This window comes from Centropristis striata, chromosome 12, assembly GCF_030273125.1.
Source record: "Centropristis striata isolate RG_2023a ecotype Rhode Island chromosome 12, C.striata_1.0, whole genome shotgun sequence".
In the NCBI taxonomy this organism is placed as follows: domain Eukaryota; kingdom Metazoa; phylum Chordata; class Actinopteri; order Perciformes; family Serranidae; genus Centropristis; species Centropristis striata.
In genome coordinates, this window is record NC_081528.1 from 32,701,803 (window position 1) to 32,715,730 (window position 13,928).

General features: G+C 38.6%; 2 protein-coding genes and 1 non-coding gene across 4 annotated transcripts; 1 reads left to right on the top strand and 2 right to left on the bottom strand.

Annotated features, from left to right (window-relative positions):
- Positions 1 to 4: 4 nt before the first annotated feature.
- On the bottom strand, positions 5 to 5,336 carry zgc:153018 (Transmembrane protein 179-like). The gene is made up of 4 exons (XM_059346945.1): positions 4,863 to 5,336; positions 3,634 to 3,771; positions 3,456 to 3,534; positions 5 to 2,699 (listed from the first exon to the last, which is right to left on the bottom strand). Exons 1-4 carry the CDS (start codon positions 5,183 to 5,185, stop codon positions 2,502 to 2,504), a joined length of 738 nt encoding a protein of 245 aa, XP_059202928.1. The 5' UTR covers positions 5,186 to 5,336; the 3' UTR covers positions 5 to 2,501.
- Positions 5,337 to 9,004: 3,668 nt separating this feature from the next.
- On the bottom strand, positions 9,005 to 9,077 carry trnaf-gaa (transfer RNA phenylalanine (anticodon GAA)). Its single transcript has one exon. It is a non-coding gene; the product is annotated as a tRNA-Phe (tRNA).
- A 246-nt stretch (positions 9,078 to 9,323) lies between these two features.
- Positions 9,324 to 12,522, top strand: hs6st2 (heparan sulfate 6-O-sulfotransferase 2). 2 transcript variants are annotated; one of them, XM_059346160.1, is made up of 2 exons: positions 9,324 to 10,222; positions 11,154 to 12,522. In XM_059346160.1, the coding sequence occupies exons 1-2, from the start codon at positions 9,645 to 9,647 to the stop codon at positions 11,980 to 11,982; spliced, it is 1,407 nt and encodes a 468-aa protein (XP_059202143.1). In that variant the 5' UTR covers positions 9,324 to 9,644; the 3' UTR covers positions 11,983 to 12,522. The 2 variants fall into 2 exon arrangements, with proteins under 2 accessions (XP_059202143.1, XP_059202144.1); XM_059346161.1 differs by having other exon boundaries at positions 11,157 to 12,522.
- Positions 12,523 to 13,928: the final 1,406 nt, after the last annotated feature.

The following is a 13,928-nucleotide window of genomic DNA, read 5'->3' on the forward strand; positions in this document are numbered from 1 at the left end:
TAAATTGTTCATAATGGGAATTTGTTTATTTGACAAACAAGACAAATGCAAAAAACACAAATGTGAATGAGCACAAACAGTTTTAACAGGTAAAAAACAAGAGCATTATCAGTTATAATACAAAACATTTTATATAATACAATTCATTTTAGGTGACCTGTCTCTCTTTACTTCAGATTTCTTGCTCCGCTGTCTGTATGTCATTACAATCGCTTGGGTCGATGAAAACAGGAGAGAAGTTTAGAAATAACTTTGCATCATTTGTTCTGGTAACTCATCAAAGTTAATAACTTCTTTCCTCTTCCCCGACCCTTCTAGGCTCCGCACAAATCTCTCTCAATATGAAAACTATCCCAGATCCTTGGAGGTTTACACTCTAAGTATCATTTGAGAGGATTTTATTGCTTCATTATCACCCTAAGAGCGACTGCGTCCAGACAAACAGCATCATGATGGAAATCGTCACAAGAAGTGAGGAGGTCAGCAGTGATTTTTCCGTTACACAACAGAACATTTAGATCATACTCACACAGTGAGCCTGGTACTGGGTGGCTCAGTCACACTCTCTGTCCCAACATGCTTCACAATAAAAGCGCCTCAGTGCTACATCTGAATATACACTCAGAACAGTCGACAAAGTGTTTTCTCCCTGATGAGGACACAACTGTGCAAAATGTCAGACTCCAGCAGAAATGTAAACAACCATGCATATTAAATAGAATCAAAACAGACTAAGAAGAACACCATCTGGTTGTTTGTGGCGTCATCAGTGACGTGAATAAACTGTAATGCATTATTTCACACAGTCACGGTCAAATGACGAGGATAATTATGAGTTTCTAATAACACTGTGGTTATTAGATCACTGATCATCTGCTTCTGATGAGTGTGAATTTTTTATTCTGTAAAATCCCTTTCTTCCCAAGACAGTTGGGGTTATTCCCAGTTAGTGGCTCTCGTGTATCACCATCATCAGCTAAAAAATAAACAAGTTCCTGCAAAGCTTTGAAAACCCCGCAACCTAGTGTTGTTCGGAGGGCATTTTCAGAAAAAAATAAAACTTTTTACCATATAGATTAAAACATATTCGATCTGCTGCATGATAAAAAAAAAAGAGTCTATTGCCTAATCCTCTATTGCTGGAAGTGACATATATGCATTGACATTTTTCTCCTGTCATATAAAGCAACCACAGAGATACAGATGCTGCATTCATGGTTTGTGGGAAGAAAAACCTCCTTGTTTTCCAATTTAGGAATGTTTACACATTATTCCAAGATAAATAGCCTTGGCAGCTGGAACTAAATACAAAACATAGTGTTTGGATTCTTTTGAATTACCTTTATCTATTGAGTAAGTGTTAGTATTTATTTAACACCTGATACCTGATATCTTCAACTCAACAAATATTTTTCCCATTCAGTTGATCATAATTAAACTCTAAATTATATGACGTGAATGCAGCATGATTTCCAGCTTTCTAAATGGGAATATGGGTAAAAACATTTTTTTATCAGTAAGCAAACTGAATATTTAAGGGTTTTAGAAATTAGTTTGTTCTAGGAGCACTACAACAGCCCAAAACATTTCTATGAGTGCCAATTCACAAACAATTACTAAAATCCCCAAACAAACAATGGAAATGTGCTGCAAATGAGGACATGTGTTGCAGAAAGACAAAATAAAGACATAAAAGCAACACGCTGTAAATAGGCCTAGTGGTTGCCAGGATGCAGGAAGAGAAGTGGATAAAGTGTTTCATATCAGCCTACAGCCAAATGTAAAGAGAAGATGTATTTAGTGTTCAGCACTACTCCTACAGGCCTGGAAAACTTAATTTGGCTTCACTGGATATGCACATTTCTGTTGCAATCTTTTTCAGGGTTTGTTTTTTTGGTTGTTGCATCGTTTCAGTATTTGCAGCATGTTTACTGCTAATGTATTTCTTTCTGCAGCACTTTTTTCCCCCCAATTGCAGCACATTTCTATTGTTTGTATTTGTTTAAATTCAGCCATTGTACCATTCAGAAAAACAGATGCTTAGTCAAAATGTAACAAATACAGGCAGCACAAACTGGGGCTAAGCTGGAGTGAGACAGGGCTAACTCAGACAGCAGTGTGATGGAATGCTGCTCAAACATTATGTCATTATATAACATATATATATGTTTATATAACATATACAGCCTGACCGCCTACTGGATGAACTTGTCAATGCTCTCTGGAGGACAAACTATACAATAGAAACACTGTTTCTAAATGACCTGAAACAAATCTTTGGCATTTGTATACCGACATGTCTTGTTACTCATCAGCCCATGTGATTTATCTGTCAGGCTCTTATTATATAAGATGGATTATCAATCATATCAAAATAAAAGCATACATTATCATGCCCATATTCTACATGCAGTAGTGAGAAGTGTAGAGTGGACATGATCAATAGTGATTTAAAGTGGGTTCACACCTGAATCTTACATCACTACCTCATACTCTCTCAGTTAGACGAAGATGGTGGGTGTAGCTGGAAGATGTGGAGGCGTGGGGGAGCCGCTGTCGGATGGACTGTGTCCCAGCAGCAGCTCCTTCTCGCGGGGACGACACGGCCCGCTGATGTGCTGGCTGTGAGAGTGGTAGAGCCGCAGGAAAGCCACGATGGACTGAGCCAGCCACAGAGCTGTCACACACCAGAGAGACGCCTGAGGACACAAGGTGTGATGAATTAATCTTACAGCTGCACTTATATAATGATAACATCAAAGCTATGAATGCTGCTGTGTGTTGGCTACCAAGAGCTCTTTAGTTTGGAAAAACCTATGGGCTAACCAAAAGAGATTAAGAATAGAGACATTATCTTCCTTTGCAATAGCCATAAAAATATTAACATACATGGAAAAAAACGACAAAAACAATGTGGAATGTTGAAATTCCACTTTTTTGGCAGATTTTTTTAAATTGATAGCTAGATAGATAGATAGCTAGTTAGATAGATAGATAGATAGATAGATAGATAGATAGATAGATAGATAGATAGATAGACTTTATTTATCCCAAGCTGGGAAATTACAGTGTAGCAGCAGCATTACACACAGAGACAATGACAACACAATTAAATAAAAGGAACAACCTAGGCATACTTCAAGCAATAAAATATAAAAATACAATAAAAATACAATAAAAAATAAAGTGTCTAAAGAAGGAGTATGTATTAAGGAGTAGAATAGAATTCCAGTGCAGAATAAATATGAATATACAGTATAAAAATGTAGGTGCTATGAAACAAATAAGGTGCAATGAACAGTGTGCATAAAAAACAATAAAAATTGTGGATTGATTATGTAGCTGTATAAACCTCTTTTGGGAAAACACCTTGTCTGGTTGAGAGGCTATGTTGTGAGAATGACTTTAGCTTTCTGTCGTACACAATGTGTGTGTTTATTGGTTTAGTCTCCTACCTGTGCCAGACTGAGCTCTGAGTAGAAGGAAGAGGTGTCCACATCCAGGTAAAGAGGAACAGACTGGGATTCTGCACAGCTGGACACAAACAGGAACAGATGAGAAATTACCCCAAACACACTCACAGAATTGTTTTACTGTCCTCTATATGTTCAGGAGAGGAAACTGGTAACGTACTTGTACGGCCGTATGTTGTGATCAGTCACGGTGTCACACCACGAGACGAATCCCAGAGACAAGATAACACTGGCCCCTCCAGACAGGAAGAGCACACACACACTTAGCAGCACCGTCAGGAAGGACGAAAACAGCGTGCTGAGCAGAAACACACAGACAGCCATCAGACATAATATACCTTTCATATAAATATTAATAGCAATTGATTATACCCACATCTACTAGAGCTATTTATGCAATTCTTCAAGAAAAAAAGTCACAAATGATCTGGTCCTTGTTACTAAAATGTGATGATTTGTTGCCTCTTTGACATATCAAAATGAACATTAATTTGATTAAAATAAAACAATTCATCTAAAGAGGTTTTGGTTCAATCTGTCTGCTGCAAATCTTTGCATGTAAACTGTTAATTAAAATCTAACTTCAGTAAAAGTACTTATACCACACTGTGAAATTAGTCCACTACAATAAAGTAGTAGAAGAATCAGTATCAAAATGTACTTAAAGTATCAAAAGTAAAAGTACTTGTTATGCAGAATGGACCCACTCAGAATGTTACATATATTCTTAATATGCTATTTGATTATTATTATTATTATTATTGATGCATTTATTTAAGAAGCATTTTGCTGTAGAGGAGGTATAGCTAATTGTAAATAGTTAATGTACTTTTATGTGGTTTAATTTATAAAAATGCATAATCAATTTAAATTAATCGTGTGTTTTTAATAAAAGCTCTACATGAAAAGTAACTAATGCTGGCAGCTAAATGCAGTGGAGTAAAATGTACAATATTTGCCTCAAATGTGGCGGATTAGAAGTATACAGTTACATAAACAGAAGTACTCAAGTAAAGTACTTGAGTGAATGTACGTTTCATTTCACCACTGTTTTTTATACACCTACTGCTGGGTAGCTTAATCTACAATTATGTATTAGTATTTTTTTTTTAAATATTTATAATACTATATATAGAAGAAGTACAACAGAATGTGCTGGGGGAGTATAGAGCGCAGTAATGTGCTGCCCACTGCTCCTTGCATGGTGTGTTCACTTGTGTGTAAAAAAGGATGGGTAAAATGCAGAGGTTGAATTTCCCCGTTGTGGGATTAATAAAGTAATCTTCTTCTAGAGTACCATAAAATGGAAACATTAATAGTAGTACTGCATTGATAGTAGTATATCTAGCAGAAGTAGGTCAGTGCTGCAGTTATCTGTGTGGGACTCACTCGTCATGTCTCCCGTGCAGATAGAAGAGGCACCTCCAGCCCTGCGCTGCCCCGTACAGCACCGTGAAAATACCCACAAACGTGGCGAACTGGCAGGCGGCCGGCGGGCCCCACTGCTGGACCACCAGGTGAGAGACGTCTCCGGGCTGTCCGCTCACTTCCTCCCGGTCCTCGGTCCTCCAGTAGCCGGTGGAGAAGAGTGCACAGCGGCCTTTGAACGCGGATCCGTTCAGAGCCATCGGGACGACCACCAGCAAGCCCGCCACGATGGACAGGGCGTGAGCCGTGCAGTGAGCCAGCAGCAGCCGCCGGTCCAGCTCCATGTTCCGGGTCAAACACACGGTCACAAGTGCACGTTGTTCAAATAAAACCACAATATCGATTATTGTCTGCACTTCAGCGTTTATTCCCCATGTAACGGTTCACCGTGGTGGTGGGTATTTAAAGAAAACAAGGCGGGGACCGAGTCATGGCTGAGCACCCGGCCGCTCCTACCCCCTCACAGAGAGGAGGAGCAGACGGAGGTCTCACTCCGCCCCAGGAACTGAAGACATTACATTACATGTCATTTAGCTGACGCTTTTGTCCAAAGCGACTTACAATAAGTGCATTCAACCTGATGGTACTAGACATAGACCATAGGAATCGAGTAAGTACATAACTTTAAGAGCTAACTGTCATTGCTAAGGAGTGCTATATGTTAAAGAAGAAAAGAAGAGAAAAGAATAAGAGCTTTTTTTTTTTTTTTTTTTTTTTTTAATATATCTGTTAGGTGACCATGACTTAGCCGAGGTATTGTTGGAAGAGATAGGTCTTCAGCCTGACATCTCCAGGTCAGAGCTGCACAGTCTGTTGAGCACTTTAAAACATTATTAAAAAACTATTTATTCTCCTTGGCGTTCAGTCCCAGCTAGGCAAGAATCCTTGGCTTTCTTTTTCCTTTTTTTATTACCCTTTATTTGTCTTTTTTTTTTTTTTTTTTATCTCTAACTCTTTCTTGGATTGAGTTTTTATTACTATTTTATTATTTTATTGTTTTACTGTTTCTAGTATTTTATTGTTTCATTGTTTTTATTTATACCCATCTGTGTGTGATTTATTCTATTTTAATAACTGTACAGCACTTTGGTCAACTGAGGTTGTTTTTAAATGTGCTCTATAAATAAACTTTGACTTAACAAGGAGACCACGCATCATTATTGCATAACCACAGATGCATCTCAATAAATTTCAATATCATAGAAAGTTTCTTCATGTCAGTAATTCAATTAAAAAAGTGGAAATACCACATTATATAGATCCGTTACACACAGAATGAAACATTTCATGTCTTAATTTATTTAATTTCCTGTAATTATAATAATTATGGCTTATATTTAATGAAGACCTAAAATTCAGTGTCTCAAAAAATTTGAATATTACAAAAAACCAATTGCTCAGAGTCAGATATACAGATATAAAAAACATATCATAAACAAGCAAGCCATTCCTGAAAGATGTCAACCAACAAATGATGTATGTAAATCGAAAAACTTTATAACACTATAAGGTAAAAACAAGGAGAAAAAGAAGCAGAGAAAGAAATCCAGGAAAAAAAGAGTTTTGTTTCTTTGCTTTTGCTTCTTATGAGGATTGGATCTCCACTAAAAATAAACAGTCCTGTCATGGTTATGATCTTTCTTTTTCTTTTTTAAAACTTAAATCCGTTTTTTAAATATAGGCTATATTACTAACAGACAAATAAACAGGGACGAATTGTGTATTTGAATTAGGAATCTAACTATAAGTCGCTTTTAAATAGTTTAAATAGTAAATGGAGTGAAACATTGTCTTCATAATAAAAAATAAACGATCTTTGGGTCTTGAAATTCCTCCAGCAGTGACGTAGCCGCGGCACTCTGACGTTTGTTTTGACCTCTTTTTTTATCAGCCTGTGCAGAAGAGGATTTAATCACCCTGCAAAACACTGATGGTCTGAATATCATGAATGAATAAATGATGAATTGACTGATTATTGACACTAATCAGGAGACATTTCATGCTTGACAGCACTGTGGTTTTCAGTGTGGACCTCAACACGGGAATCTTACTTTGGAAAAAGAAGAAAGAATAGGCATACACAGTTTTAAAATAATTACCATTACTTATCAGTTGTTACAAGAGTAGTGTTTTTCTGATTCTGCATCCCAGAGGCATGCTGGTTTCGTTGCAAACACAAACATTCTCACATTCTGGTGCATCATATGAGTCTCATTTCCTTCAGTTAAAGAAGCTGCATGGCTAGAAAAAGCAGGTTTAGAGCACCAGGACTGATATTTAGCCTATGGCACCAGAGAGAACTAAGGTCATTTTAGGTGTGTCTTTTTAAATGCCAGAGGGGTCCAGGCTGGAAGCCACAGTTTGGTAGAGAGGAATGTGGGTGGAGCTGGGGTTAAATTCTTCTCTGTGGGACAGATAATACTGGCATCCAGCCTACTATCCCTCATCCTACAAACTAGTCCATCAGTGAAGCTGTGACATGTCATCAAGATCATCTTAAAGTATGTAAAAACATCTTCAGTTTTCACAGTGTCAGTGCAAAGCATTCAAAACCACTGAGTGATAGGTAGATAGATAGATAGATAGATAGATATACTTTATTTATCCCAAGCTGGGAAATTACAGAATAAAACAAACAGATAAGAGAATGAGAGAATATAACGACAGATTGTTTTTATCTGTTTAATTCATGAACTGCAGTTATAGATGACCATTATTATAAAGCCCATTATTATAATGATAAACTGGTGCAAACATCACCTGTCATTCAGGGACATACAAACATATAAATATATATGTTTTAAATATAAATTAAAGTATACACACTAGAGGGGGTAAATTAAATGAAGCATATCATATGGTTTTGCATGTGTAAATCCAAATTAAATCATCATATATTCTCCAGAGATGTTTTAAACGTCTTATTTTGGTTACAAAGAAACATGGTTACTGGTTAGAGGCCTACCACTGACTCTAATGCAGCAAAAATCACACTTGGAGGAAAAATAGTGACTGCATCCAACATGAAAAATGCAAAAATAGGGCAAATTAATAAACCAACAAGTCAAAGGTCAACCTTAGGTTAATGCACATGTAATAAAATAGCTCTACTTACAAATTGCCTGATTGAGTTACAACAGAATTGAATAAACAAGTCTGGGAGTCTTAACAAAAGTGAACCATTATGAGTCTCATAAGGTTGCTATAGAGCAGGCTGCCATTCTAGAAGAAGGACAATACACATGCAGCTCAGCTATACAAAAATCAGTGGTGAATTAAGGAGAAAACTGTTAAAATTGATAGGTAATAAACATCACTGAATACATTTTATTATGTGACGTTACGACAATAATACAATATTTGTATACTAACAAAAAATGTATCAAACACTTATATATCCCGATTTGTATTTGGATTAAAAAAAGAGAAAAAAATGGAACTCATGTTGCAGGGGAGAGGGAGAGGAGTTAAAGAGACTAATGGGAGGGCGGGGTTATGAGTAAGATACATTATAATTAGGATGTATAATAAGCTGTGATGGAATTGAATTTGAAAGATTTGTTTAGGACATAGCACAGAAGTTATACATTATTTTTTCTGTACTATTCACACCATATGTTTTGTATTTTACTCCATGTCTTTATGTAAACTTACATTAAATGTATATGGGATTGCTTTAGTGAATAGCTGTAGATATGTTATACAATTTCAACTGTTCAACTGTCAAAATGTTTTTTTTAGTTACAACCCAAGAAACAGAATGTGATAATTTGCTAATTCTTTGTGACATATATTCAATTGGAAACTGTACAAAGACAGTATATTTTGTCTTCAAACATAAACATATGTTTGGATAAACGTTTATTTTTTTCATAATCAGACACTAGATTCATTAATTAATTGTATTTATTTGTTTTGATTTTCATATGTAGGCTAGTGTAATTGTCCTGCATAATCAATGCAAAAAGAGAAAAAGGATGCACCAATAGAAAATAAGAATAAATGAGGCACAAACAACATCAACAAAACACTGTCCCTTTAAAAATATTTTAGGGGAAATGTTCCTTTACTTGAAAATGCCGGGTTAGTTCGCTCAGTCAAAATGCCGAAACCCGGGATCGAACCAGGGACCTTTAGATCTTCAGTCTAACGCTCTCCCAACTGAGCTATTTCGGCGATGAACTTACATAGTCACGCATGTAAAATTTAGACAGTGACGTAAAGACACACAATGTTCGTTAATGCTGCATTTTTTAATGTCAGTATTTAAAAACAAATCACGTAAAGGGTGAAAAAGTTTGAATCGGCTGTTGGTTGAACTGTGTGTCACTATGGCTCTGGATGTTTAGAGCGTGCCACAAGGTGACGTAATTTTTGACGCCCACTTTAAGCGCAGAGGCTGCTGGGAGAAAAGGTCAAGAATCGACGGTGGTGGACGACACGGATTTCCAGCTCCAATAAAGATGATCGCTTTAGACAATTAAGTAATGATGCAGGAAAACCTACTATAGTTTTACAAATGAGGCTCATACGCCTTGATATATACAATATATCAGTCGTTTCCGTTAGCTATGTCCGTTTTTTTCGAGACTTAGTCGGGCTAGCAGCCGTTAGCTGGCTAGCTAATGCATTGTTATTGTTTTCGCTTCATTAGGCGGTCACAAAATACTACTCCCCGAGGTCCCCCAGCCGAGGCAGGGGTCCGGACTGCCTGAGTGATGTGTTTTTGTCCATCCCGGGAAGATGGATGACAAGTCCAGCAGCAGCAGCCACCACCGGCTCATGATCGTCCTGCTCATGGTGTTGCTCTTTGGCGTCATTATGATCCAGTATGTGTGCCCGAGCAGGTCTGAGTGCCAGATGCTACACCAGCTTGGGTCCTGGTTTAAGGACGGCAGCGCAACTGGTTCCCGGAGCAGCGCCAATGACATCCAAGACGGGCTGCAAAAGGACCCGTACATCGCAGAGGACGGCGCCCTGGTCCGCTTTATCCCTCGCTTCAATTTCACCAAAACCGATTTAAGTCGTATTGTAGACTTCAACATCAAAGGAGATGACGTTATAGTTTTTCTGCACATTCAGAAAACAGGTGGCACTACGTTTGGTCGACACCTGGTGCGGAATATTCAGCTGGAGAGGCCCTGCGAGTGTCACGCAGGTCAGAAGAAATGCACCTGTTTCCGGCCAGGTAAAAAGGAAACCTGGCTATTCTCCCGGTTCTCCACCGGCTGGAGCTGCGGGCTTCATGCGGACTGGACTGAACTCACCAGCTGCGTCCCGTCACGCATGGACTCAAGAGAGACTCCCGAGAACCTGCCCAGGTAAGTGTAGGAGGATGCTAGGGATGGGAACGTTAGGTTATCACTGAAAATAACATATCTTGTATGCTGGTACAGCTGTTATATTTTCTGGAAGACTTAAACCTGACCTGTTTAAAGCTCTTACAGCTGTTTATTTGTCCAATTGATCCTATTCAGCTTCATATGATGATTGTGATCCTTGGAGGAAGGTTTTTACATTGGAATTAGGTGCTCAGCATCTGGTTTTAAGACGAAATCAGACTTTTCACAAAGTATGTACTTTGAATGTAAAAAAATCAGATAAGTCTCTGATACATGCAAACTAAATAATTGCAGGAGCTTCTCATACTAATCTAACCATCCAACCAATCTATTATCCAAGCAATATGTTAGTTACATCAAATGCTTACCGACATGGACATAGGGTCTTTTTTTACTGCAAGAGCTTTTCTCAGGGACTAGGAACCTTTTTGAGGAACTCATTTCATTTTGACCCCAGGCACCAAGGTGTGAGTAAAGTTCAGGGGACGTATCTGGGGTCATTTAACCCCCGCCCCCAAAATCCTTGGTTGTTGGATGGTATTTCTGAACTGTCACTGATCGAACACACAGAGTATGGCTGCTTCAACTTGTTTACAGCTTAATTCATAAATCAAGGAAGTACAGTAGTATTGATTGAGGACAATTATATGGTGAGGGGTGAGCATTTCTCTTTTGTTTGATAATATTGACAGTAAAGTTAGGGGCCCTTGCTTGGACCACACTCTTCTTCAAACCTGGACTTCACATTGATCTCAACTGCACACCTGTAAAGTTTCGTGACTTCATCTTGGACACACACAGACAGACAGACACACCTGAGTTGGCTTATTACAAACCTAACCTACGTTGTTGTTGTTTATGTTGTAATAATAATAATAATAATAATAATGTCCTTTTTGTTTCTCTCCAGAAGAAACTATTACTATATAACCATCTTAAGAGACCCAGTATCACGATACCTGAGTGAGTGGCGTCACGTGCAGCGTGGTGCCACCTGGAGGGCCTCCTTACACGTGTGTGATGGACGTTCACCAACTCTGTCAGAGCTGCCAAGCTGTTACTCAGGGGACGACTGGTCAGGTTGCACCCTGCAGGAGTTCATGGACTGCCCTTACAACCTTGCCAACAACCGGCAGACCCGCATGCTGGCTGATCTCAGCCTGGTGGGTTGCTACAACGTCTCCACCATGAGTGAGGAAGAGCGCTGGGCGGTGCTTGTGGAGAGTGCCAAACGTAACTTACGCGGCATGGCCTTCTTTGGGCTGACCGAGTACCAGCGTAAGACCCAGTATCTGTTTGAGCGAACCTTCAACCTGGAGTTCATTGCACCTTTCACACAGCTCAATGGCACGCGCGCCTCCAGTGTTGAGGTCCCTTCTGAGACACAATACAGAATCCTCCAGCTCAACCGATGGGATGTAGAGCTGTACGAGTATGCCCGCGACCTTTTCCTGCAGCGTTTCCAGGTGGCAAGGCAGCAGGAGCGCAGGCAGGCCAGGGCGAGGCGGCAGCAGGAGAGGAGGCGACTCCGTGGAAGGCTCACGACAAAGCAAGGAAGGCAACTGAAGCCCACAGAAACACCCCGTCAGCCTATGAGCCACCCTGTCGTAACTGAGGAGAAGCTGAGGGGGAAGGCAGGCGGAGACAGCGTGGAGTCAGAAGTGCTGCTACCAGACTGGTGGGATCTGGATGAGAACGGTACCATGGAGGACTACATTGACAACGTGGAGCAGTGGTAGTGACGGGAACAAGCAGCAGGGTCTCTTAATACTGTGTGCCAAGTTCTGCCTTGTCTGTTGTTAATGAATCGAAGTTTTTAGTATATACCTCCCACTAATCTGTCTTTTTTTCTCACCATTGAACAAATGACACATTAATTTATTGATACTTACATGCATTATGGATAGATTTTCTTGATATAAAGAAAGGCTGTTCTAGAAATCCTTTCAGTAAACACATCTGAACTCTTGTGATGTAGCTCAGAATGAGGGGGGAGTTTATTTTTTATTTGTTAAAAAGAACAATGTAATACTTGTTTCTATAAATAATATGCTACTGTTTGTGATTTACAATCTGTACGTTTGCCAAAATGTGGTCTTGTCTGAAATGTGTACATTTTAAAATGTACCTGTGTTTTTAAGTGTCTTTTAAGTAACAGAAAAGGAGAAAGGAATTTTCATAGATACCTCATTGTGTAGCATTAACTGCTAATGTTGTGAAATTACTGAATGTGTCCCAAGTCTTGATTTTTATATAAAAATGCTTTTCCATATACTGCACTATTGTTCTGTTCTTGCCATACTTGGATATTTTTTCTGTGTCTGATGTCCTTTTGTCTGATTTTGTGCACAAAAGACTGCAAGCTTTTGTGTTGCACTTGCAAACCTCTGGATCACCAGCAGGGAGTGCTGAAACGACTTTAATGAAATCAAAACTTCCTGGGTGGAGATACTGACATCACAGCTTGTTCTTAAATTTGGTTGGATAGGATTTAAACAATTTTTCAGTGTGATCCTCAGAGGCTTTAACAGAGGGATGAGCTGTGACAGCTGCTCCCAACTTTCGAAGAATTATACAGCAATATACTAAAAATGAAAATGCTCAAGACTTGATGGAGGTAATAGGATTGTTATAACATTGTTACAACTTTTGTCACAGTTGCATTGGCCTAGATGGTTAAAGGATGGCAACCTATTTTATCCCGTTAATTGTCGAGCAGTGGTAGAATGTCATTAAGCACATTTACTCAAGTGCAGTACTCAAGTAAAATTTGGAGGTACTTGTACTCAAGTATTTCCATTTTAAGCTCTTGCATATTTCTGTTCCACTACATTTTGATGGCAAATATTGTACTTTTATTACATTTGTTTGAAATGTAGGTACTAGTTACTTTGCTGATTTAGCTTATATGTACACAATTTAAAAATACATTGATTATCTATTATAAATTAAACTTCATAGTAGTGTATAAAATAATTAAAATGAGCTCCACCTTTACCAGCTGAAACATTGAAGTGATGAACACATTAGTGCATGAATCATAATCCTGTGAAATAATATCTGTTGTTCTGAAACAAGCCATTCTGCTTAATGAATACTCTAAGTTTTGGTACAATAATTATATTTTGATGCAAATAATTATTTGAATGCAGTAGTTTTACTTGTAACAGCATTTTGCACTGCAGTGTTTCTACTTTTACTCAAGTAGAGGATCTAAAGCAGGGATGGGCAACTTAAATGCTGCAGGGGGCCACAATTTTTCATCGACACTACCACAGGGCCACATATAGGACCGTGCACTTAACCAGATATGATGAAACTGCAATTTTAAATGTTTGCAGTGCAGTAACTTAACATTTCATGCTGAAATGCATGTATAACAGTATAAATATGAATACAAAATGTTTGAAGCTAGTAAAAAATAACCACTTACTGTGATTTCTTTTTTATCAGTGCAAGAACAGCAGATCAACATTAATTGCAAGAAGTAATTTTTTGCATTTTTACACTACACTTTTAAGATTTCATGCTCAACTGCATGTAGTTGTACTGAGGGCCACTTCAAGTGAACATGCGGGCTGTATGCGCCCCCCGGGCCTCCTGTTGCTGATCCCTGATCTACAGGCTTCTTTCATCCCTGTTGTCTAGTTACCAATATGTTATGATTAAGATTTCCTTATTAGTC